General features: G+C 42.6%; 1 protein-coding gene and 1 long non-coding RNA gene across 5 annotated transcripts in view; one reads left to right on the top strand and one right to left on the bottom strand.

Annotated features, from left to right (window-relative positions):
* Window positions 1-700: 700 nt before the first annotated feature.
* LOC117354212 lies at window positions 701-20,532 on the bottom strand. Its single transcript, XR_004538140.1, has 3 exons — window positions 20,383-20,532; window positions 13,103-13,176; window positions 701-1,215 (listed from the first exon to the last, which is right to left on the bottom strand). It is a non-coding gene; the product is annotated as an uncharacterized LOC117354212 (long non-coding RNA).
* The window catches only part of TRDMT1 (tRNA aspartic acid methyltransferase 1), a 73,402-nt gene continuing 57,069 nt past the window's right edge, over window positions 6,132-22,464 (top strand). The window contains exon 1 of one of the 4 annotated variants that reach the window (XM_033931279.1): window positions 6,132-6,238. Coding sequence is in view for 1 of the 4 variants with exons in the window: in XM_033931277.1 (XP_033787168.1) it covers window positions 20,221-20,287 (67 nt within the window). In the remaining 3 variants the exon portion in view is untranslated. Of the gene's footprint in view, window positions 6,239-20,074; window positions 20,288-22,464 lie in introns of those variants that run through there. The other 3 variants (XM_033931277.1, XM_033931278.1, XM_033931280.1) reach the window with 3 other exon arrangements.

The raw sequence follows: 22,464 nt of genomic DNA, 5'->3' as shown, positions 1-22,464 counted from the left end.
GTGCATTTTTTTCTCTCATATTACTTCATTCAATTCTTAATTCCATCTTGACTTCCAGCCAGTTACAAAACTAATTGTCCATTATATGAGGGACCGCTGAAATGTTCTGAGCCCAACCAAGAAGAGGATGATGTGCAGCCATGAAACTTACAAGTTATTCCACACTTTTCTTGACACTGCTTGTTTCATCTCATCTCATTGAAATGAAATGTGTCAAGAAAAGTGTGGAATAACTTGTAAGTTTCATGGCTGCACATCATCCTCTTCTTGGTTGGGCTCAGACCCTTGGTTGGCCCCTCAAATATTTGTCACTTGTTTTCATAAGCAGAACTTTTCATCCTTAAATCACAGGTTATTTTTATCCATTTTTTTTTAAACTCTGCCCATCATGTCCCTCTCACATTTCAATCAGGCATGCCACACTCAGATTGTAAGCCCTCTTGGCAGAGAAATAATTGCTGTATCTACATTATAACTCTCCTTGAGCCTGGATTTGGAAAATAAAAGTAAATAAAATGATTTTGTTAAAAAAAAAAAAGTCAAAAGACTTGCCCCCCTCTTTTACTAACGTTCGCTAACCGATTAGCGCGTGCTAAATGCTAACGCGTCCATAGACTAACATGCATGCGTTAGCATTTAGCACGCGTTAATCGGTTAGCGCACCTTAGTTAAAGAGGGCCTTAGTATTTGGTGATGCTTTTTCTTTTGTTAGAAATTACTATCATCCTTTTGATCATATATTGTTGAATGAAATTTGGTGAATCGCTGTTTACCGTTCGTAGGTAGCACCTTCAGGGGTCTAAATTTAGCACCTTTCTTAATTCATGTTGTATTATCTTCTTAAGTTTGAATCAGAACGAAACAAACTGTAGACACAGTGGGTCTCAGTTTTATCATTTCCCCTTCAGTATTTTCCAAACTCTGGGCCCATCCACCTGTATGCTATGCTGGTGTCCTGTAATGGAAAATTTTTGCTCACATGAACTCAGTCCTTAGAGGGAACATTGCCCTTATTCATTTAAATACTGCTTCAGTAGAAAAGTTTTTAACTGTTGCTTAAATACTTCACTGTTTCCATTCATAATTTCTGTTGGCAAAATATTTCAAATTTTTGCAGATTTGTAAGGAATTTTTAGAGAATGGGCACATTTGCATCTAATACCATCAGCAGATGGACAAGTTAGCTTTAACTGACCATTTCTTTGAAGATGTTTCCTGGAGGAAGAAAATGACAGAATTAATATGAATGGCAAAGGTGCAGAACTATGAATAATACTGAATATTAATATACACATAATTTAAACAGCATTTGTGCTTCTATAGGAAACCAATGCAGTTGTGTCAACAACAGAGTTGCTTTTTCCCTTTTGTTTTCTTGACAGATCAATCTAACTTCAGTGTCTGCAGTCTTCTACAAAACATTCTTGACAATCAACATACCCCCCCCCCCTTTAAACAAGCTACCCTGCTAAGCAGTGCAAGTTAAATGCTGAGCTACCCATTCTATTCCTATGGGTGGTTCGGCGTTTAGCTTTACAATAATCCAATTTGCTAATTGTAAGGGTGTGGACTATTAAACTGAACTTGGTAATAGAGAAGTATTTTTGTATTCAGAGCAATTGCCTCAGTTTCCAGGAAATCTGCTTGGCAATTGAGCAACATATGCTCGAAATTCTGCATAGGATCAAATGAGATACCATACCAAACACCTACAATGTTGTTTTATTTTTCAAAGGGAGTGCATTATCTATATATGATGGTATCAAAGTCCCTAACAAACCAAATATCACCCAATAAAGTGTGTAAACACTTGAAGAGCTAGGACATATATTCCTTTATTCCAGAAGAAAGAGACACGACATTGTCAGTGTTTCTGCTCTTAGTCTGCTTCAGCGGTCTTTTGAGCAATCATACAATTTTTCTTTTTCTTTTGTCGGGTCTCTTTCTTCTGAAATAAAGGAATATATGTTCCAGCTCTTCAAGCGTCTACAGTCTTTATTGGGTGACAGTTGGTTTGTTGTGTACCTAGAATTCCCTTTCTTTGTGTGTTGTCAAAGTCCCTAGACAGATCATTTTTTTGTTTTATTAGCATTTAGCTTAATTATCATGTTACATTATATAATGATGAAATATTTATAGGGAGACATAGGGGGAACTAACAAAATAAAACCACACATGGCATTTCAAAAAGTTAGAGATTATGCAAACTAAGGGATAGGTTGCTACAATTAATATCTAGTGTAAAAAAGTGTTTATATTATGATCCCAGCTTTGTAAAATGATACATCACTAGCTCCACATGGCTTCCCTGGTGCATTTTACAGGGCTTTTATATCAGTGCTTACCAGTAGTGTAACATCAGATCTGTCAAGTGCACTATGAAAAAATCAATATTACCTGTTGCTTAGGTCCAGACTAGCGTATGAGCTCTGCTTTCAGCACCACGCAGCAATTAAACACAAATATGCACCAGATCATTTCAGGAACAAGTTTAGTCACACTTGTCTCTCCTTCCTATTTAACAGTTTGACTGCAACTCATTAAAATTCACATTCTCAACACTGGCTCTGTTTCCCCTCACCAGATGCATTCTAGGATAATCACATCTTCACTAGCAATCAAAAGTATAAAATTATGCAACAGGTAGTGGTGATTTTTCCATATTATACCAATGATATATATACTATTTGGGGGCACTGATGTAAAGTATCATGTATCTAGACCACAGGTGTCAAAGTCGGTCCTCGAGGGCCACAATCCAGTCGGGTTTTCAGGATTTCCCCAATGAATATGTATTGAAAGCAGTGCATGCAAATAGATCTCATGCATATTCATTGGGGAAATCCTGAAAACCCGACTGGATTGTGGCCCTCGAGGAGGGACTTTGACACCCCTGATTTCTAGACTGAGGGGGATATCCAAGTCAGAACATCCCAAACAGACATCCATCTCATGTGTGTTTGTTCAAAAATGCATGAGATGGATGTCCATGTTCTGGAAACATCCAGCATGAACATCCGTTTTACAAACTGAAACAACCAAATTTTGAATGGAGTAAACCAAGGGATATGGGCGTCTCTAGAAGCATTCTTAGAAAATGGCCACTTAGACATCGTACAGAGTCAAAGACAGCATAGTGGTTAGTGCAGTGGACTGTAGGGGGAAATTCTGCATAGGTCGCCGGTCTAAGCAGCCGCCTAAGAAGTGGCTGAGAATCGCACACTGGTATCCTTTATAGAATCGCATCTGCCCTAACAGACAGATGCCTAACCCCCACCTAACCCTCCTAATTCTCTAACCCAGGGGTGTCAAAGTCCCTCCTCGAGGGCCGTAATCCAGTCGGGTTTTCAGGATTTCCCCAATGAATATGCATTGAAAGCAGTGCATGCACATAGATCTCATGCATATTCATTGGGGAAATCCTGAAAACCCGACTGGATTCCGGCCCTCGAGGACCGACTTTGACACCTGTGCTCTAACTGGTTGCCCATGTCCAGGCGCCAGTTCAAAAATTGTGCCTGATCCGCAGAGCAAATCAAGGCAGTAGAAGGCCGCAAAGCAGTGTATTTAGAGTGTTGCGGCCGCTGCTGGAATCAGGACGTTTATTGGGACCGCGGGAAGGGAAGAGGGGCGGCGGCAAGGGACTAAGGGAGCCAGCCAGACCGCGGGAAGGGAGTGTTTGATGGGAGGCTGAACAGGGGTTTGGGTGTGCCGGGGAGGGGGCAAAGACACCGCTGACGAAGACAAACTGTCTTACGGGGGGGGGGGGGGGACCCTAAGCGCGCATGCTCACTCCTATGGCCACAGACATACGGATCATGGAAGCATGCAGATAAGAGTGCGCATGCGCGGCTAGGGTTTTATTATATAGGATAGCATGCAACCCAAAGGGGGCCTGGCCGTAGAAGGGACATGGGCGGGTTGGGGGCATTCTGAATATTTTGGCACAGTATTATAGAATACGAGGGATGTGTGCCCAGCTGGCATACCAGGATTTATACAGGGTTTCAGCTGGATCATAGGGCTAAGGGCTATTTATATAATTGCATGGAGCATGGACTTTTCCCGGTGCCTATTTTCCAGTGCCATTTCCTGAATCTAGCCCTTTGGACTAGATTATATAAATGGTACCTAAAACAATCATCAACAATAAAACAGCGCTATTCTATAAATGGCGCTCAAAGTTAGTCACCATTTATAGAATAACTCTTAATGCCAGGAACCGCATAGCTGTTTATGCCAATTAAAATGTGTTGCAAGTCCTCAAGCCTAAATTAGGTGTGGATCCCCTCTTTTTCTTTACCTGCCTGCGTAAATTAGGAATGTCCTTGATCCACCCATGACCCTCCCTTTGCCACGACACATTTTTGGAACCATGTGTAAAATGCAGGCATGAATTCCATACCTAAATTTACATGCATAAATTTTAATTAAGTACAATTAGCACCAATAACTGCTTAACATCCAATTAGAGCTAATTGGCTCATTCGTCAATTAAATTGTGTGCGCACCCAAATTTGTGTGTGCAAAATACGTGCATTCTGATCACTGCATGTACTTTTATGTGTGGGGTAATTTTATACACAGAATAATGCCCATACAATTACTTTATGATACAAAAAGGACATGGCGGTACTCGAGGGAGTGCAGACTAAACTAATAAAAGGTATGGAAAATTTCTCATACGCTGACAGGTTAAAAACGCTGGGGCTGTTCTCTCTGGAGAAGAGGAGACTTAGAGGGGACATGATAGAAACCTTCAAAATCCTAAAGGGCATAGAGAAAGTGAATAAGAACAGATTCTTCAAACTGTGGGGAGCCACAAGCACTAGGGGTCACTCGGAGAAATTGAAAGGGGACAGGTTTAGAACAAATGCTAGGAAGTTCTTTTTTACCCAGAGGGTGGTGGACACATGGAACAAGCTTCCGGAGGAGGTGATAAGCCAGAACTCTGTACAGGGGTTCAAGGAAGGTTTGGATAGGTTCCTGGAGGATAAGGGGATAGAGGGGTACAGATAGAACTTGAGGTAGGTTATAGAAGTGGTCAGAAACCACTTCACAGGTCGCGGACCTGATGGGCCGCCGCGGGAGCAGACCGCTGGGCGGGATGGACCTCTGGTCTGACCCAGTGGAGGCAACTTCTTATGTTCTTATGTAAATGAACCTTACATCTGATCTGCTCATTTTAATACCTGAATTTTGACAGAGAGCCTTCTGGAATCAACAGGATTAAGTGGAGGTAATTTTATAAAGTCATTCCTGTGGCACATGAATGATGCCTTAAAAATACCAACTGGTATCCCATGACATGATGGTGTGTACTTTTCCAGAGGGATGGAGTTTAGGCCGAGCATTGGTGGCATTAGCATTTAGGCAAGTTCTATAGAGAAGAAGCCTAATGGTTGGTGCAAGAGCCTAAAAACCAGGGGAACTGGATTCTATTCCTATTGCAGCTGCTTGTGGCTCTAGGCAAGTCACTGAACACTCCATTATTTATTTTTTACTAGGAAGAAGGAGTGGCCTAGTGGTTAGAGCTACAGCCTCAGCACCCTAAGGTTGTGGGTTCAAATCCCGCACTGCTCCTTGTTATCCTTGACAAGCCACTCAGTCCTCCATTGCTCCAGGTATGTTAGATAGATTGTTAGCCCACCAGGACAGAGAGGGAAAATTCTTGAGTACTTGATTATAAACTGCTTAGATAATCTTGATAGACAGTATATAGATACCTAAAAAAATAAATGTATTTATTTAAAAAATTTATATACTGTCTACACCTAGAGATGATCCCCTAAAAAAAAACATAATAAGGTAAAACAATACAATAAGAACTGTATATTGTGACAGGGATCCGGCTAGGCCTAATAAAGCCAAGGGAAAAGCTCCTGTAAGTATCACTAAAGTTCCAGTGACTAAGTGGAAGAAACATCCCGGGTATAGTGGAAATCCTGTGCACAATGTCAAGAGTGAGCCTGCCCCTTTAAAAGTTCACAGAGCTCAGGCAGGAACTAGAAGGACAGGGCTCTTTAAGAATTTAGCTGACTCTGCTGTTAGGGGGCGTGGTTGCTGGCCGAGTCTCCCTTTTTCTGAGCTTCCCTTGTCAGAAGGAGAGGAGAGGCAGCTGGGACTGGAAGCTGAGGAAAAGCTGAGAAGGAAGTCAGCTAGAGCAGCTAACTTATGGCCAGCACAGGAAGGTTCTCACCAGGATTGGGAAATGGAAAACCCTGAAGCACAGTCTGAGGTTTGTGATATGGACTGGCTGGAGAACAATGTTATGTCTCATGGGGAAGAGCACCCCATGGAATGGGAGTAGGTTTGGAAAGCCTGAATTTTCTTTTCCTTTATGAAGGGTTTTTCCTTTTTGGTGTTTTGTGTTTTGAAAGTGTTTTTATACACTGTTTTGAACCTGTGCTGGAAGCTGCAGAATTTACCTTGAGCTTAGATGATTGGAAAGAGTGGCAACACCTGTAGGAGAACCGACCTCTCTGCTCCTACTAAGGGGAATTGCTGTTCAAGGTTACTCCAAACAGCTTTAGAGCCTTTAATACTGTTAAAAGCCTTATATCCTAAACCATTACCAGAGGCATGAACTGTTCTATCTTACCTTGAAGGTGGCATATAGGATGAACTGTATTTTGTATTATTATTGTTTTGAACTTATCTCTGAAAGCACAGCCGGTGCTGGGATTAGAACTTGCGTGTGTGAGAAAAGAAGCAGCAGAGAAAACTGGAATGTTTGGTTTTTTTATTGATGCCAAATGTTGACCTTTTTGTTTGGAACTTTCATTGATGTTCAATAAAAGTGTAATATTTGGACAAACCAGGCCATTTTGGTGTGCAATTTATGGGAGACACCACCTTTACGCTCGCGCCAAGACTAGGATTCTGTGGAGCTACTAGGCCTCGCCAGGATCCCGGTCCCACAATATGTACTGTTTTCTACTTCCACATCTTCTTAAACCTCATAAAAATGCTGCCATAAATAAGTACCTCTATTTAACATGTAAACCACTTTGTAATCACAGAAAGGCAGTATATCAAATCCTATTCCCTTTCTAACATATACGCTAGTATTTCATAAAGACAAATAGGTGCCAATCTATCATAAAATTCAGCTCCTCGTATACAGGCAACATATCAAGGTGTGCTTGAAAGTTTTTTTATTCAGGCCAGTGGCACCCATTTGGACTCTTTCCTGAATATTTCATCCACATTTTCTTGATCTCTGAGTGCTTGAGGATCTTCTTTCTCCATAACTGTAGAGAGTTTTTACTTGGTATCAGCAATGATGTTGTTTTGTTTTTCTCCTTTACCACAAGGTCTATTTTTTGCATCAACCTTTTTATTGATTGGAATAGGAATGTCATAGCTGATCACTTCTGTGTCTGCAATTCTGTCAGGTCTTAGATCCACCTGTCTTTCTTACACTGTAACACAGGCCCTCTTTTACTAAGGTGCGCTAACCGATTAGCACGTGCTAATCGATTTAGCGAGCGCTAAATGCTAATGCATGTATGTTAGTCAATGGACGCGTTAGCGATTAGCGTGCGCTAATCGGTAAGCGCACCTTAGTAAAAGAGGGGGACAGTGTCTCGCCAATTTAGCGAGCCACGGCATACTAAACCAGTGTCGGCAGTTTGAAGGCATCCAGAAGTGCGTGGATGTCAGTGTGATGATGTCATGCACATGTGACATCATAACATCAATGTCTATGCAGGCACGGAGGCCCTCCAGCTGGGGCCCTGAGCTGCCAGTGGGGGGTGCTGCAAAAGAAGATGCATGGAAAGGAGGAGAGGTGCTGATGGCGGCTGACTGCCTACAGGATGTGCCTCTCGCCATGAGAGGCATGTCCTTTAGGCAGTCAGCTGGCGCTGGCACCTCTTCTCCTCCCTGGTGTCTCGCGGCACACTTGAAATCTCAGGCGGCATACTAGTGTGCCATGGCACATAGTTTGTGATACACTGCTCTAACATCATAATATTTACAGTTTTCTAGTAGTTGGAGCATTGTGCATTTTTGTATTCAGATCTACTATCAGCACATTACACACACACAGAGGAGATGTGTAACCATTTCCAGTTCTGTTTTACAGACTCTATATTTGTCTGTTTTACTCTTTTTTTCTATATTGGTTATGAGCCATCTTTCCTGTGCTGCAATTATAGACTGCTTGCCTTTTGATTTAACTGTACTTCTTAAGCATTCCTGTGTCAGATTTTGCTCTACATGCGGTTGCTGAAGTAACTGTATACTCAAATGCATTTTTGCTTCTGTTGCTTGGCAAATTCAGTTGCTTCTTTCTCCAAGTACTGAGGCAAACACACGTTTTTGGGCCCCCATTCAATTTTTAATGGCCTCCAGAGATCACCATTTATGGTCTATCCCCTTTTTCTCCACGTCACCTCTCCTAAAGTTCTTTGCAAAAACATTACAAAGACTGATTCTGGGTGTGGCATCAACAGATTGTGAATATGAGCAGGGACTGAGTAAGCACATTTTTACAGGTCCTACCTCCAGAGAAGAAACCAGAAACAGAAGGGATAGTATGGAGAAAATTCAATAAATGGCACTCAAAGTTAGGCACCAGGATGATCCGTGCTAAGCCAGTATTCCGGAAAGAGTGCTTTATGAAAAGCGATCTTTACAGAATAGTAGCCTAGCGTGAATTTGGGGGAAAAATTCTATAAGATAGGCACCTAAATAAATAGGTGCATAACTTAATTAGTAAATTGGCTTCAATTATGAGCTTTAACAAGTTCATAATTGAAAAAAAAATTAATTGGGTGATAAGTGCCTATCTTCTTAGGCGCAATTCTACAAAAGATAGGCTCCTATCGCATGTCGCCTAGTGATGCCTAACTCCAAAGTAGATGAGTTTAGGGACAGAGAAGGACTTAGGCACCACTAGGTGTGATTCTCTAAAGGACTTAGGTGCCTATAATGTAGGCCTTTAAAAACCATGGTCTATATTACAGGCACAAAAGTTTTAAGTTAGGCACGATTCTGTGATAGGCATCTAAGTGTGATTGACTGGAGATAGGCACCTATAATATAGATGCATATCTTTTTGATGTCATTAACAGAATCTCCTCCTTTGTGACTAACTTTGGGCATGAGTACTTAACTCTTAAAAAACCTGGTGTAAATATTCACAGCCAACTAATGGCAGTTAGGCATGTAAATGCATGTATTCTATAACATCATGTCTAATTTCTGGGAATGCCCTTGACCCACATGTGCCTCTTTGATGGCCATAGCACCTTTGGAGTTGCATACTATGAGATTTAGGCGCACATGTTATAGAATAGGGCATAGGGCAAATCTGCCCATAATTGCTGCCCTAATTGCTGCCAATGAAGTGCTTGGTAAAAAAAAAAAACCCACTTGAAAATGGCAGGAAGAACTAGAAGCAACAAGACTACAATCAAGATAGGCAGTCCAGTCACCGAAGGGATCCAGGGGGTGGCCACGGTCCACGTGCAGACAGAGGGAGAGCCAGGACGGAGGACAGAGGTCTCTGTACAGACCGAGGCCATCCCCAAGCAGATGACTACAGTTTCTACACAGACAGAAGAGATGGATCAACTAGATGGAGGCATCTTGCAAGAGCTGAGGAGCCTGAGAGAGGAGGTAAAGCGCTTAAGAAGCATCCGAGAAGACGAGGCCTTCATCGACGGAGTCATCCAGGAGCTGTCCCAGATCACCGAACAGGAACCAGACAAGACCATCCTCGAGACGCCCAAAACGACCAAACCTGCAACCTTGAAACCAACGATTGGGATACAAGAAGAGGCTGGAAACACTGACTCCTGGCAGCTGGTAACTTCCTCCACAGGCAAACACAGAAGACCTTCCTCTTCTTCTGTCTCTTTCTCTCATATACAAGGCAGTTTTACATTGACCCCACATATCACCTTGAGGAACAGATTCCAGCTGTTACAGGAAGGACCTGACAATGAGGTACAGGAAGTTGTCCAACAGATGGTTCCGGTTCCGGAGACAACAGGACAGCTCCCCCCAAAGAAGCGCAGAGTGGTAGTCATTGGGGATTCCCTGCTGAGGGGTACCGAGGGACCAATTTGCAGACCAGATATGCAATCAAGAGAGGTTTGCTGTTTGCCAGGGGCCAGGATCCGGGATGTAACCGCCTGCCTAGATAGACTCGTCAAGCCCCAAGACCAATACCCCATGCTTCTCATCCATGTCGGAACAAACAACACTGCCAGGAACACCCCGGAGAGCATACCTGAGGATTTTGGAGCACTGGGTGAGAAGCTGAGGAGGATGGATGCACAGGTGGTCTTCTCATCGATCCTCCCAGTGAGGGGCAAGGGAAGATCGTATCCAGAGGACAAACGACTGGCTGCACGGATGGTGCAAGGAGATGAACTTTGGGTTCCTGAACCATGGAGAGGCGTTGCAAGGACTACAGGGACTAGACGGGCTACACCTGACCAGAAGGGGAAAGAACTTCTTTGGACACTGACTAGCCCGCCTACTTCATAGGGCTTTAAACTAGGTAAGTTGGGGGAGGGTACCCACTCAAGTACTGGCATAAGTAACCAACCTGGCAAGGTAAGCTGCCAATCCATTTCTGAGTCTGAGGTAAGTACACATTGCATTTCTGAGTCTGGGGTAAGTACACATTGCACGTCTGAGTCTGGGGTAAGTACACACATTGCAAACAGTACTAAAGGAGTCAAATTAGCTCAAGCGGGAATATCTCCACAGAGACGTAGCAAACATAAGGTATGGAGGGCTATGTACGTCAATGCCCACAGTTTGGGCAACAAGATTCTGGAATTAGAGACGGAAATGAGGAATGCCGACCTGGATGTGGTGGCGATATCCGAGACCTGGTTCACGGACTCCCATGGGTGGGATATGGCTATACCGGGTTACAACTTACTTCGTCGAGACAGAGAGGGCAAAATGGGAGAAGGGGTAGCACTATACACTAAAGATGACATTAAAGTTACCAAAATTGCAGATGTCAGGTACACCGGGGAATCCCTCTGGGTGAATTTGGCCAGGGGGAAGGACAAATGCCTGTATCTTGGCATAGTATACAGACCTCCAAGACAACAGCATGACCTGGATATAGAATTAATCGAAGGCATAGAGAATATCACTTTGCGTGGGGACACAGTATTGTTAGGAGACTTCAATATGCCTGATGTGGATTGGAACAAACTTTCCTCTGTGACCAGCAGCAACAGAAGGCTATTAACCTCTATAAAGGGAGCAAGACTCAGGCAAATGGTATTAGAGCCCACTAGGGATCAGGCGATACTGGACCTGATACTTACCAATGGAGAAAGCATCACAGAGGTCTCGTTAAGCGACACGTTGGCCTCCAGTGACCACAACATGGTATGGTTTAACCTGAGGAAAGGTTTCACTAAATCAAACACATTAACCAAGGTCCTCAACTTTAAAGACACAAACTTCGAAAGCATGGGAGATTTCATCCATCAGGCACTGCAAAACCAAGCAGAAACAGATAATGTAGAGGTAATATGGTCAACTCTGAAAACAACCATACACGAAGCAACCAACTGCTATATAAAATCAGTAAGTAAACGGCAAAGAAACAATAATCCACAGTGGTTCTCTGCGAAGATCTCAGACCTCATAAAAAAGAAGAAAAGAGCATTTATCTCCTACAAACAATCAGGGAAGTAGGAATCCAGGGAAGATTATCTGGCCAAGTCAAAAGCAGTCAAACAGCAGTCAGAGAGGCCAAATTCTGAATGGAGGAGAATCTAGCGAAGAACATCAAGAAGGGCGATAAATCCTTCTTCAGGTATATTAGTGACAGAAACAAAAACACAGATGGGATAGTACGACTTAGGAAACCCGACGGGAACTATGTAGAATCAGACTCCGATAAAGCCAAAATCTTAAATGAATACTTCTGCTCAGTCTTCACTTGCGAGGTGTTGGGATCCGGCCCTCAGCTGCAGACAAGGGAAAGCTCGGAAGATCCGTTTCGAAATTTCGAGTTTACACCGAGCATTGTCTACTATGAGCTATCAAAACTCAAGGTGAACAAAGCTATGGGACCAGACAAACTACACCCCAGGGTGCACAGGGAATTTAGTGACGTCTTGGCAGAACCGTTATCCGCGCTCTTCAATCTTTCCCTAAGTACAGGAAGAGTCCCATTGGACTGGAAAACAGCTAAGGTCATTCCACTCCACAAAAAAGGATGCAGGACGGAGGCTGCGAACTACAGACCGGTGAATCTCACATCGATAGTGAGCAAACTTATGGAAACTCTAATCAAATGCCAATTGGATATGATCCTGAATGAGGAAAATCTATGGGATCCCCAACAACATGGATTTACAAAGGGAAGGTCCTGCCAATCCAATCTGATCAGCTTCTTTGACTGGGTAACAAGGAAGCTGGATATAGGGGAGTCCCTGGACATTGTGTACTTGGACTTCAGCAAAGCATTTGATAGCGTTCCCACACCGCACATTTGTTCATGCCAAATTTCATCCTAATGTCATTTTACAAGGACTACACTACTTGGGAGTTGATCTGCTAATAATCACTGAAGCTGCAAAGCATCAAGCCACCTTCTAATAGTAGGTGAGATGCTCTCTATAGGTAAATACAGAAGAACCTTTAGGTCAGTGTCTCTCAAACTTTCTCAAGCTGGGGCACACTAAAGGTAGTGGCCATGGCTTGAGGCACCCAGAAGTGCGCGGATGTTCCTGTGATGATATCACGCATATATATGACATCATCACGTCGACGTCCCCGCATGTGCAGAGGCCCTCCAGATGGGCCCTGAGACACCAGTAGGGGGTGCCAGCAGGGAAGAAGGCCGGAGAGAAGGAGAGGCACTGGCGCCAGCTGATTGCCTACAGCAGTGTTTCTCAACTACTTCAAGCTAAGTACCCTCTAAGTCTAACAAATATCAACTGAGTACCCCAACCCTAGGCCCACCCAAGCTCTACCCCAGATCCCATCCCCTTTACTAATTGTAATGCAATTTTTTCCATTCATTTACACACAATATACACAGCAGATATAAATTCTCAAAACTGACACATTTCAATCACTATATTAAAAATAAAATCATTTTACCTACCGGCGATCCTCTGCAGACTGCTGTAATTAGCTTTAATGGTGAGATCGGGAGGCCAGGTTGGAAGCCGGAGGATGCTAGACAGAAAGGGGAAACATGCAGGCGTTAGGCAAATCGGACAGCCTGCTGGCAGGCGCCTCTCTTCCTCCTCAGTGTGCCACGGCACACTAGGAATCTCAGGAGGCACACTAGTGTGCCCCGGCACACAGTTTGAGTTACACTGCTCTAGGTATACAACTAAATCTGTAGCCCAGTATCAGACAAAATAAGAGTACAGGGAATCCTGACATATTCCTCTCTAGATCAGATGGAGTGTAGTGTGACATATTTTCATGAACTGACAAACTTAATCCATTGCAAGGCAATTTATTATACAAGGGAGTATGATGCTATCAAATATTTTCTTATAGTCAACCTATGTTATATTGATATTTTAATTTCTCTTAGAGTTGTTTCAACATGAGATGCTCTTTGATTCCATATGCTTCTCTTTTGTTGTCCTTCTGTTCTACTACCATGATGTTATTAAAGTTTTTGGAATTGTATTTTTGTGGATGCTATTTGATCCTCCCTTTAGAAATATTATTTCTGTCACTAGACATCCTGGTATTAATTCTGCTTGTCAGATCAATAGATGCATAGAGTCCGTCTGGTATTGATGGAGACACATTAAATGCTTGAGTAAAAGGTTGGTACTGTATAATGTAATTTATATCAGTAATTCACCACAGGTGTGGTAGGATAAGAAGCAGATGCTATAAATGTAATGGAAATAAATACTATGTCCAAACAGCTTTCTCAGTTCAACTTCTGTATACTGTATGTACTGATAAATGATTAAAAAAAAACAACAACAACTAATAAAAGCAAATAATATGTTTCATGTATATAATATTAGTAAATGCCTATTTATAGGAATTAAATATTGACATGGAAGAAATGTTGAGAATCAAAATTCTGTGGAAAAGAAAACTCACACATCAGAAATTAGTTGGAAAAATGCACACTCCCTATAGGCAACTGCCTACTGCCTGTTAAGTGAAAGCAATCACAGAATTTGACCATACAACCTGCATGTATTGACAGTGTCTCTCTTGGGGACCGAAGAAGCAGATGTTTGTCTTCTCAAAGGCAGTGCTCACTCCAGAGGGCTCAGCTCTATGATGAGTTGATAGATCTGATGAAAGTCTAGACGTCCCTTTGCAGCTGGAGATGTCCATCTTATATCTTTCTATTATCAATGGACTGCCTAATAATCTGATAACAGCTCAGAAAATGATTGGCTGTACCCTGTATGAGTATGTTATGGCTTGAAAAACCAAAAGAATTTTGTTGGCATCATTTCCAATGCCAAAAGATTGGCATTAGCTGGATTGCCACTTCTGCGATTTTAACAAGTTCACAGGTTTTGTTTTTTGTGTTATTTTAATAGAAGTGCATGCCTGCCTGGATATATTTTAAGAAAAAATGTCCAGATTATATTGGTTTTAACAAACCTGACGCCTCAGCCCCACCACTCCACCGCAAAATTAAATTTAAAGAGCGGGAGATTTACTGTGGGTGCCTCATCATTGGCTGTCGGGTTTATGTCATTATGTTTATTTATATTTTTTAATAGTTTTTTAATAATTTTAATAGTTTTTTAGTAATTTTTCAGTCGTTAAACTTTAGACTTTAAGAAGTTTTAAGAAATAAATATTAGAAGGCTCTTCAATTTATGAATGTCATAATTCTAAAAGTACTTAATACTTATCTCGGCGTTAGACCCAGGGAGTCAGACCCGACATGTTTCACAGAATTGTGTTTTATCAAGGGTCTCCCTGCAGGATATAAAAAGAGAAAAGTAGTCACATACAGTTGTGTGAACTGCTCCCTCCAATCTATAATTCATTTAACAACAATCGTAAAGTTTAGTAGTGTGCTCACCGAGGGTGCCGCTGCCATCCGACTCCACTACATTCGTGAGAAAAGATGGCGCCGGCGTCCTCGGGGTGAAATTTAAATCCTCACTCGCTGTAATACAAAACTCCGCCCCCTGCATTCTATTGGTCCTCACAAGATTATACCGTGCCCCACTCTATCCCGATGTTTAGTCCGTGGGGTTCGACCGTGTCCAAAGAAAAAATGTATCTTTGCTCAAATTCATTTAGCTTAAAAGAATCCCCCCGTCCATCCCGCCCCGTTACTTTCTTAATGACCCGCCATCTCAACTCTGTCACTGTATGGTTGAATCTCAAACAATGCTCGACCAAAGGAGCCTGCATGATCTTGTTAACAATTCGTGATTTGTGTTCTGTTAACCTGGTCTTAATTTTCCTACTTGTGCGTCCGACATATATAAGTCCGCACGGGCATACTATGACATAAATCACCCCCTCCGAATCGCAGTTGGTGATGTGTTGAGCCTTCAAAATATCTGGGCGACCCGGGACTTGCCATGATTTTCCCTGAATGGCTAAGGGGCACCATTGACATCTACCACATATGCCATGATTTCCCTCCTCCCCCTCTCTGTCCGGGCGAATGCCGTACTTCTGAAAGTTAAATTGTTGACCTAATGTATTCCCTCGAGTGTATGCTATCCTAGGAAAAGAACACAAAACTGAATGAGGTTGGACAATGAACCAGTATTTTCTAAATATTTGCACTACCATTTGTACCACTCTAGAATAAGGAAGAACACAGATAAGGTTATCTTCTTCATCCTGTGTGATAGATGATTCTTGCAGCAAAAGCTCCCTCTGTGCAAATTTGCCCCTGTTAAATGCTTGTTTAATGGATCGTGCTGGATAACCCCTATAAAGTAGGCGTTGCTTTAATTCATTAGCTTGTTGCTTGTATTCTTCTACTGTAGAACAAAGTCTGCGTAATCGCAGAAACTGACCCACAGGCAAATTAAATCTAAGTTTAAATGGATGAAAGCTGCTAAAGTGTAAAATGGTATTGCGGGTAACTGGTTTTCTATATAGGGACGTGTTGATTTTATCCCCTTGTATTTGTACAGTGATGTCCAAAAAATCTATTTTGGTCTTATGGCAGGTCATTGTGAATTTTATGTTCGGATCAGCCGAATTCAAAAATTCTACAAAGGAGTGTAATTCTTGTATAGTGCTGTGCCAGATGAAAAAAATATCATCTAAAAATCTGCCCCAAAGTTGGATATAGGGCATCCATGGTGAAGTATAAACCCAAGTTTCCTCAAATCTGGCCATGTATAGAGCAGCTACAGAGGGAGCGAGGGTTGCGCCCATAGCCACCCCCTGTATTTGTTGATAAAATAAATGTTGGTATTTGAAGTAGTTGTTGTTGATAACCCACTTCGCTAGCTGCATCAAGAATTCGGTTGGAATGCGGTGGGCCTCCCTCTTATGAAGGGACTCCCTAATGACGATCAAAGCTTCTTCCTGGGGGATCTGTGTATATAGTGACACGACATCCAATGTCACCAGCCATATATCTGTCAAATTACTTTGATGTCCATTCAGAATTCTCAAAAAATGGGATGAGTCCTTTATGTATGATTTTATCTTAGGTACTTCCTCTCTAAGGAAAAAATCAACCAGTTTGGAGAGAGGTTCCAAAATGGAGGACCGGGTGTTAACAATAGGTCTCCCCGGTGGATTCACAAGAGTCTTGTGAATTTTAGGAACGAATGAGATACATGGGATCCTGGGGTTTTTTTCAAACAAAAAAGTGTATTCCTTCTTGGTGATGATACCTCGCTCTCGGTAATCATTCAAAAATTCAAGAATTTGTTGGCCCAAAAGTGTAGTAGGGTCCCCCTGTAAAAGTTTATAAGCGCAGATATCTGCAAGTTGGCGGTCTGCTTCTTGCTCATAATTTTTCCTGTCCAGAATTACAGTGGTGCCGCCTTTATCGGCCTTTGTAATGATGATATCTTTATTACTCAACAGTTCTTGAAAACCCTTCTCTTGGGCTCTTGTGGTGTTATAAGGTCCCGTGTTTTGCCAGGTCTTTTGAAGGTGTTTCAATTCTGTAGTAACCAACTCTCGAAAAGTATGAACCAAAGGGTCCATAGGACCCGGGGGAACCCAAAATGATTTTGTCTTGCATATTGGGATAGAATCCCTACATGGTGGGAGTTGATCTTCCGTTTGTTCCTCCTCAGTGGGTTGAAATTCTTGCTCATATTTCTCTCCAAAAAAAACTTTTAACTGCATCTTCCTTACAAATGCGTTAAATGCTGCGTGTAATTTGAAAAAATCCGGTGGATGGGTCTTAACAAATCCCAATCCCTTCTCTAGGATTTCCAGTTGTGAATTTGTGAGAGTCATGGTTGAAAGATTGATCACTGTCGAGAGGGTATTGTCCGCGTTTTGCCCCTTGTCCGTTGCCGTTTCGTCCGTCCCTGGCTAAACTAGCAACCTTTATCCAGTCTTATCAGGCCCTCAGCGCCACCACTCAGAACTTCTCATAGTTCTAAGATTTACGTGCCAGCTCAGAAATAAATAAAGCATTAATTTTTAAATTCTTACATTTCAGAGTCTATCTCGCCCATACATTGAGAAAATACACATTTTGTTGGTTCCCTGAGGCAGGAATGAAACATGTCGCGTTGGAACCTGCAAGCTATAAGATAAGTTTGCTGTTCTGATTTATAATATAAAGCTTCTAAGAGCGAAAAGTGTAGCCTTAGAGCACGAACGAAAATATCTCAAATAGTTGCACAACTGACAACAAGTTTTTGAACATGCGATGATTGGGTGGTGAGGTGGTATTGTTGGGTTTCCCCCCCTGTTATCACCTCCATTTCTCTGAGCATTTAATTCACTAACAGTTGTATACAGTTGAAACCATGCTATTGTGAGCTTCAGTGAGTGATTACTTTATTGCATTTTGGATATCCTTCTAATCACTCTACTCTCAGCGGTTTAGAAAGTCTTTTTTGCCCTATTTTTGTCTAATTGCCCTGGATAGGTGGCATGGAATGCTGCTAATCTAATCTAATCTAAATCTTGGGTTTATATACCGCATCATCTCCGCAGATGGAGCTCGACACGGTTTACATGGTTAGGGAAGGAACGGAACTCCAGTGGAATTATATAAGTATGAGAGAAGAGAGGTTGGTGTGAGAGTGCCAGGAGCGGGACGGGGTTACGTTCTGGAGAAGAGCCAGGTCTTCAGATGCTTACGGAATGGTAGAAGGGGGCTCAAATTGCGGAGAGGGGAAGGGAGACTGTTCCAGAGCTGAGTGATTCTGAAAGGGAGGGAAGAGCCAAGTTTACCAACAAGGGAGATGCCTTTTAAGGAGGGGTAGGATAGTTTTAATTTTTGAGTGGATCTAGAGGAGGTTGGATTTGAGGAATTCCAGGATAGAGGGATAAAAGGAGGAAGGATACCGTGGAGGATCTTGAAGGTTAGGCAGGCACATTTAAAGTAGACCTTGGAAATAACGGGAAGCCAGTGGAGTTTGGATAGGAGCGGTGTGACATGGTCAAATTTACTTTTTGAGAAGATAAGTTTGGCCGCGGTGTTCTGGATTAGTTGGAGTCTGTGGAGGCTTTTCTTTGTTAAGCTTAGGTAAATGGAATTGCAATAATCCAATCTGGAGAGGATAATGGATTGTACGAGGACGGCAAAGTGTTTTTGGTGGAAGCAGGATCTCACTTTCCTCAGCATATGAAGGCTGCAAAAGCATTTTTTTATCAGGGAGTTGAGGTGGTCGTTGAAGGATAATGATGAATCTATGGTGATGCCCAGAACTTTGCTAGAGAATTCCAGCTGTAGAGAGGAGCCTGTGGGCAGTGGGATGGAAGTGGGTAATTGATCAAGTTTAGGGCCGAGCCAAAGTAGTTTAGTTTTGGACTCGTTCAATTTCATTTGTACAGTGTGAGTCCAGGATTGAAGTTTGGTTATGCAAGAAGAAATGTTAGCTGCGAGATTGGTGAGGTTCGCGTCGGTCTCGATGAGGACCAGGATATCGTCGGCGTAAGTGTAGAGTGTTTCTAGGGGATTACTATTTGGGATTTTGCCAGGTACTTGTGGTCTGGATTGACTTCAGTGAAGACAGGATACTGAGCTAGATGGACCATTGGTCTGATCCAGTAAGGCTATTCTTATGTTCTTACTTAAGAGTAAATTGATTGTGAACCACTCAGATGACTATGCTGATGGGTGGTATATCAAACACAAATAAACTTGGAAACGTTTATATCAAGCATTTAGGAAATGTAGGACAGCGAGGTTAGGAAATCACTCAGCAAAAATAGAGAATTGCCTAGAGTGCTCATTTAAATATTAATGACCTCATTGTAATACATTTGCATGCAGAGTCAGAAACTGCTAGGAAGCTCGGAAAAGACCACAGTAAGCTGTTTAGGATAATCCGCTGCAAAAATACATGAACGCTAAACCTGCAGGAGCCAGTTTAGCGACTATGTTAAAGTTTTGAATCTTTTCCAGATAAGCCCCGCCAAAAAGTTAACCCCCGCCACAGTTTTAGTTAACACCATGCTAAGTGAATATTTGGGGAAAGTGATATACAAGGGGGGGGGGGGGGGGGCTTCAATAGTTTAATAATTTATAAGGTGGCGTGGCTTAAGTTTTCGCCCGTGCACTTTTTGCATTAGTGGTGGGGCTTATCTGGAAAAGACCCAAAGTTTTGAGAATCTTCCCTTTAGTGATCACCTGGAAAATCCCATACCACTGCTTTTCCAGCAAAAGCTTTTTTCAGGAGTTTCACACTTCCTACTGGTTTACTTCCTTCTGATCACGACCAGTGTGCATTGATATCTGAACTTTGATGACTGAGAAATGTGGCTCAAAGAATGTGTGAGAGAGAAATCTTTCAAATGAGTGTGACATACTCCTAATGAGTTAGACTTGGCATCTGTGGAATATAAAATTGTGGGGGTTTTTTTGTTAGCTGTAGGGAGCATCAGTTACTTTAGCACAGGTAGCAGCACTCAATAAGCAAAACACAATAAATACAATCCATCAGAACAGAAAGCACCCCTCCCTCCTTGCCGGAGCCACTGGAATCAGGGAGTAGCCACGCTCTCCTTGAAGGGGCGGAACGAATGTGCTCTGGACGATGTTGCAGCCGTGCGGGTGTGACGTGAGCTCAGGCCGGCAGCTACCTGAAGTGGGGCCCGGATAGAATGGAGCGCTGTCTTCGCGTGCTGGAACTATACAGTGGCATCGGGGGCATGCACCACGCGCTGAGAGGTGAGAGCAGCCGCCGCCGCGCGCTATCCGCTACCGGCTCTGTTTCTGCGCATGTTTCCGTTCTATCAACGCAACGCACCCTTGCACACCTTTACCTCTCAGTACTGCAGCGAGACAACGTGCGTCCTGCCTACTTCCCGCCCCAATGTTTCTTTCACACGCAGTGCTCCATTCATATTCTTTGGCTCTCTCCACTCCTCCTGCGACCCCGCCAACACACACTTTGCCTTCACCAATACAGCCATAAGCACATTTCTACAGCAGTTTCTAGGAGATAGCTAGATAAAGTAAGCAGGTTGAAAGACGTTTCAATCTACCTGGTAGGAAATAATCACAGAGCATTTGAGAAAGTGCAGTAACTATAGTATATGTGCAAACAGCTGAACGCATTTCTGATTACTTGCTTACTATGCCAAGACAAATTATACATTGTCTTTGAATTTTCTATCATGTATTAAAAAAATACCGCTTGTTTTGATGATCAAAATGATCTTGTATGGTAATATAAATACACCAGATTTGTCAAATATATAGGTTTTATCGCCTTGAAATCCTTAAGTTAGAGACAAAAGCTTAAATTTATACCAAGCCTCAGTGCAAATCTATCAATAAAGAGCATGCATCTATTCTCCAGGGTTGCCAAAATACGAGTATGACTGGCATCATTGCATGGTTTTTCAGTAAGCTTTCCCATAATAGAAGAGGTGGGGGGTGAAGGAATATTGTTGCCCATATGTCATGTTGATTTTGATGTAATATTGAAATGCATATTCATCAGAAAACCATCAGAAAATATTTCTAAAGCAAGCCTTCCTTAGCTCTGTTATACCCCAAATCCAGAAGCTAGGATGACTAGATTGAAAATAAATTTACCTTGTAATTTTTTTCTATTACTTCCAACCTGCGAGGTGAGCCTAGTTTATCCCAGGATGCTAAGGGAGATCAGATAATCTCGGCAGGACCTCTTAATGATTTAATACAGTGTGACGCAAACTTTTTAAACTGTGGCACACTAATCTTGGGGCTCCTGCATTAGGGCGCCCGGAAGTGTGCGGACTTTGACACTGTCGACATCCACACATGTGTGGATGTCCTCCAGTCGCGGCCCTGAGCCTACTGTTACTGCTGGTAGGTGTGTGTGTGTGGTGGGGAGGGGTGGTGCTACAGAAGGAGCAGAAGCACTGGAGAGGAGGAAAGGTGTGGTCTCAGCTGACTGACTACAGGATGTGCCTCTTGCCGCGGAAGGCACATCTTGTAAGCAGTCAGTCAGCGCCGGTGCCTTTCCTCCTCGCAGGCATCTCCTACCTGCAATCTGCTGGGGCACACAGTTTGCGATACACTGATTTAATAGATTTTTAGAGATTTGACAGGTTCTGTGGGATTGGAAATGAGACAGGAAAGAAATGGGAAGCTATAGGCCGAAAAGCCTGCTGAAGGAAATGATGGTTAACATTTTAGAATCCAAAGGGTTGCAGAATCCAAGGTAATATGTTTTTACCAAAAGAAAATCCTGGCAAACGAATCTGATTTCTTCGTGTGACTAAAGAACTAGATAAAGGACATGTTCTAGAATCTAGACATAATCTATTTGGATTGCAGCAAAGCCTCTTATGACATTGGTCAACAAGCATTTTGCTACTACACTCCTTCCTTCGTATTCGTGGGGGTTAGGGGCAGAGCCAGCCCGTGAATATTGAAAAATCGCAGATAATTTTTAGGGCTGGCTCTGACCCGCCTCCCTCCTGCATCCTGGACCTTCCCAAGACCTTACCTGGTGGTCTGGCGGTGACGCGTCCTATGCTCCTGCCCCGTGTAGAGCCATCATCAAAATGACTGCCTTGAGTTCCCGTTGTACTCTCGAGTAGTATTGAAAAACCTTGCACTGGAACTATGGCAAATTGTAACCTAACTGTAAATTATGTATGTCAACCTGTAACCCGTTCTGAGCTCTTTGGGGAGAATGGGATAGAAAATGAATAAAATAACAGTGGTGTATGTATAAAAAGAAAAGACAGGCAGCCAAGGATTCCAAGAAAGCACTGTGGGAGCAGTTCCTGGTATCTTAGCTGTGATTTGAGCTATTGTTTGCATTGCCTGATTGTACAACAGGGTCATCGTTTTCTAATTAAATTTGTGGTATGTCTTTGCACTATTTTCTTTGGTATCTCTTGTGTTTT

The sequence above is a fragment of the Geotrypetes seraphini genome, chromosome 2 (genome assembly GCF_902459505.1).
Source record: "Geotrypetes seraphini chromosome 2, aGeoSer1.1, whole genome shotgun sequence".
Lineage (NCBI taxonomy): Eukaryota > Metazoa > Chordata > Amphibia > Gymnophiona > Dermophiidae > Geotrypetes > Geotrypetes seraphini.
The sequence above is the reverse complement of the archived record's forward strand: the minus strand, read 5'-3'. Positions and strand labels throughout refer to the sequence as shown.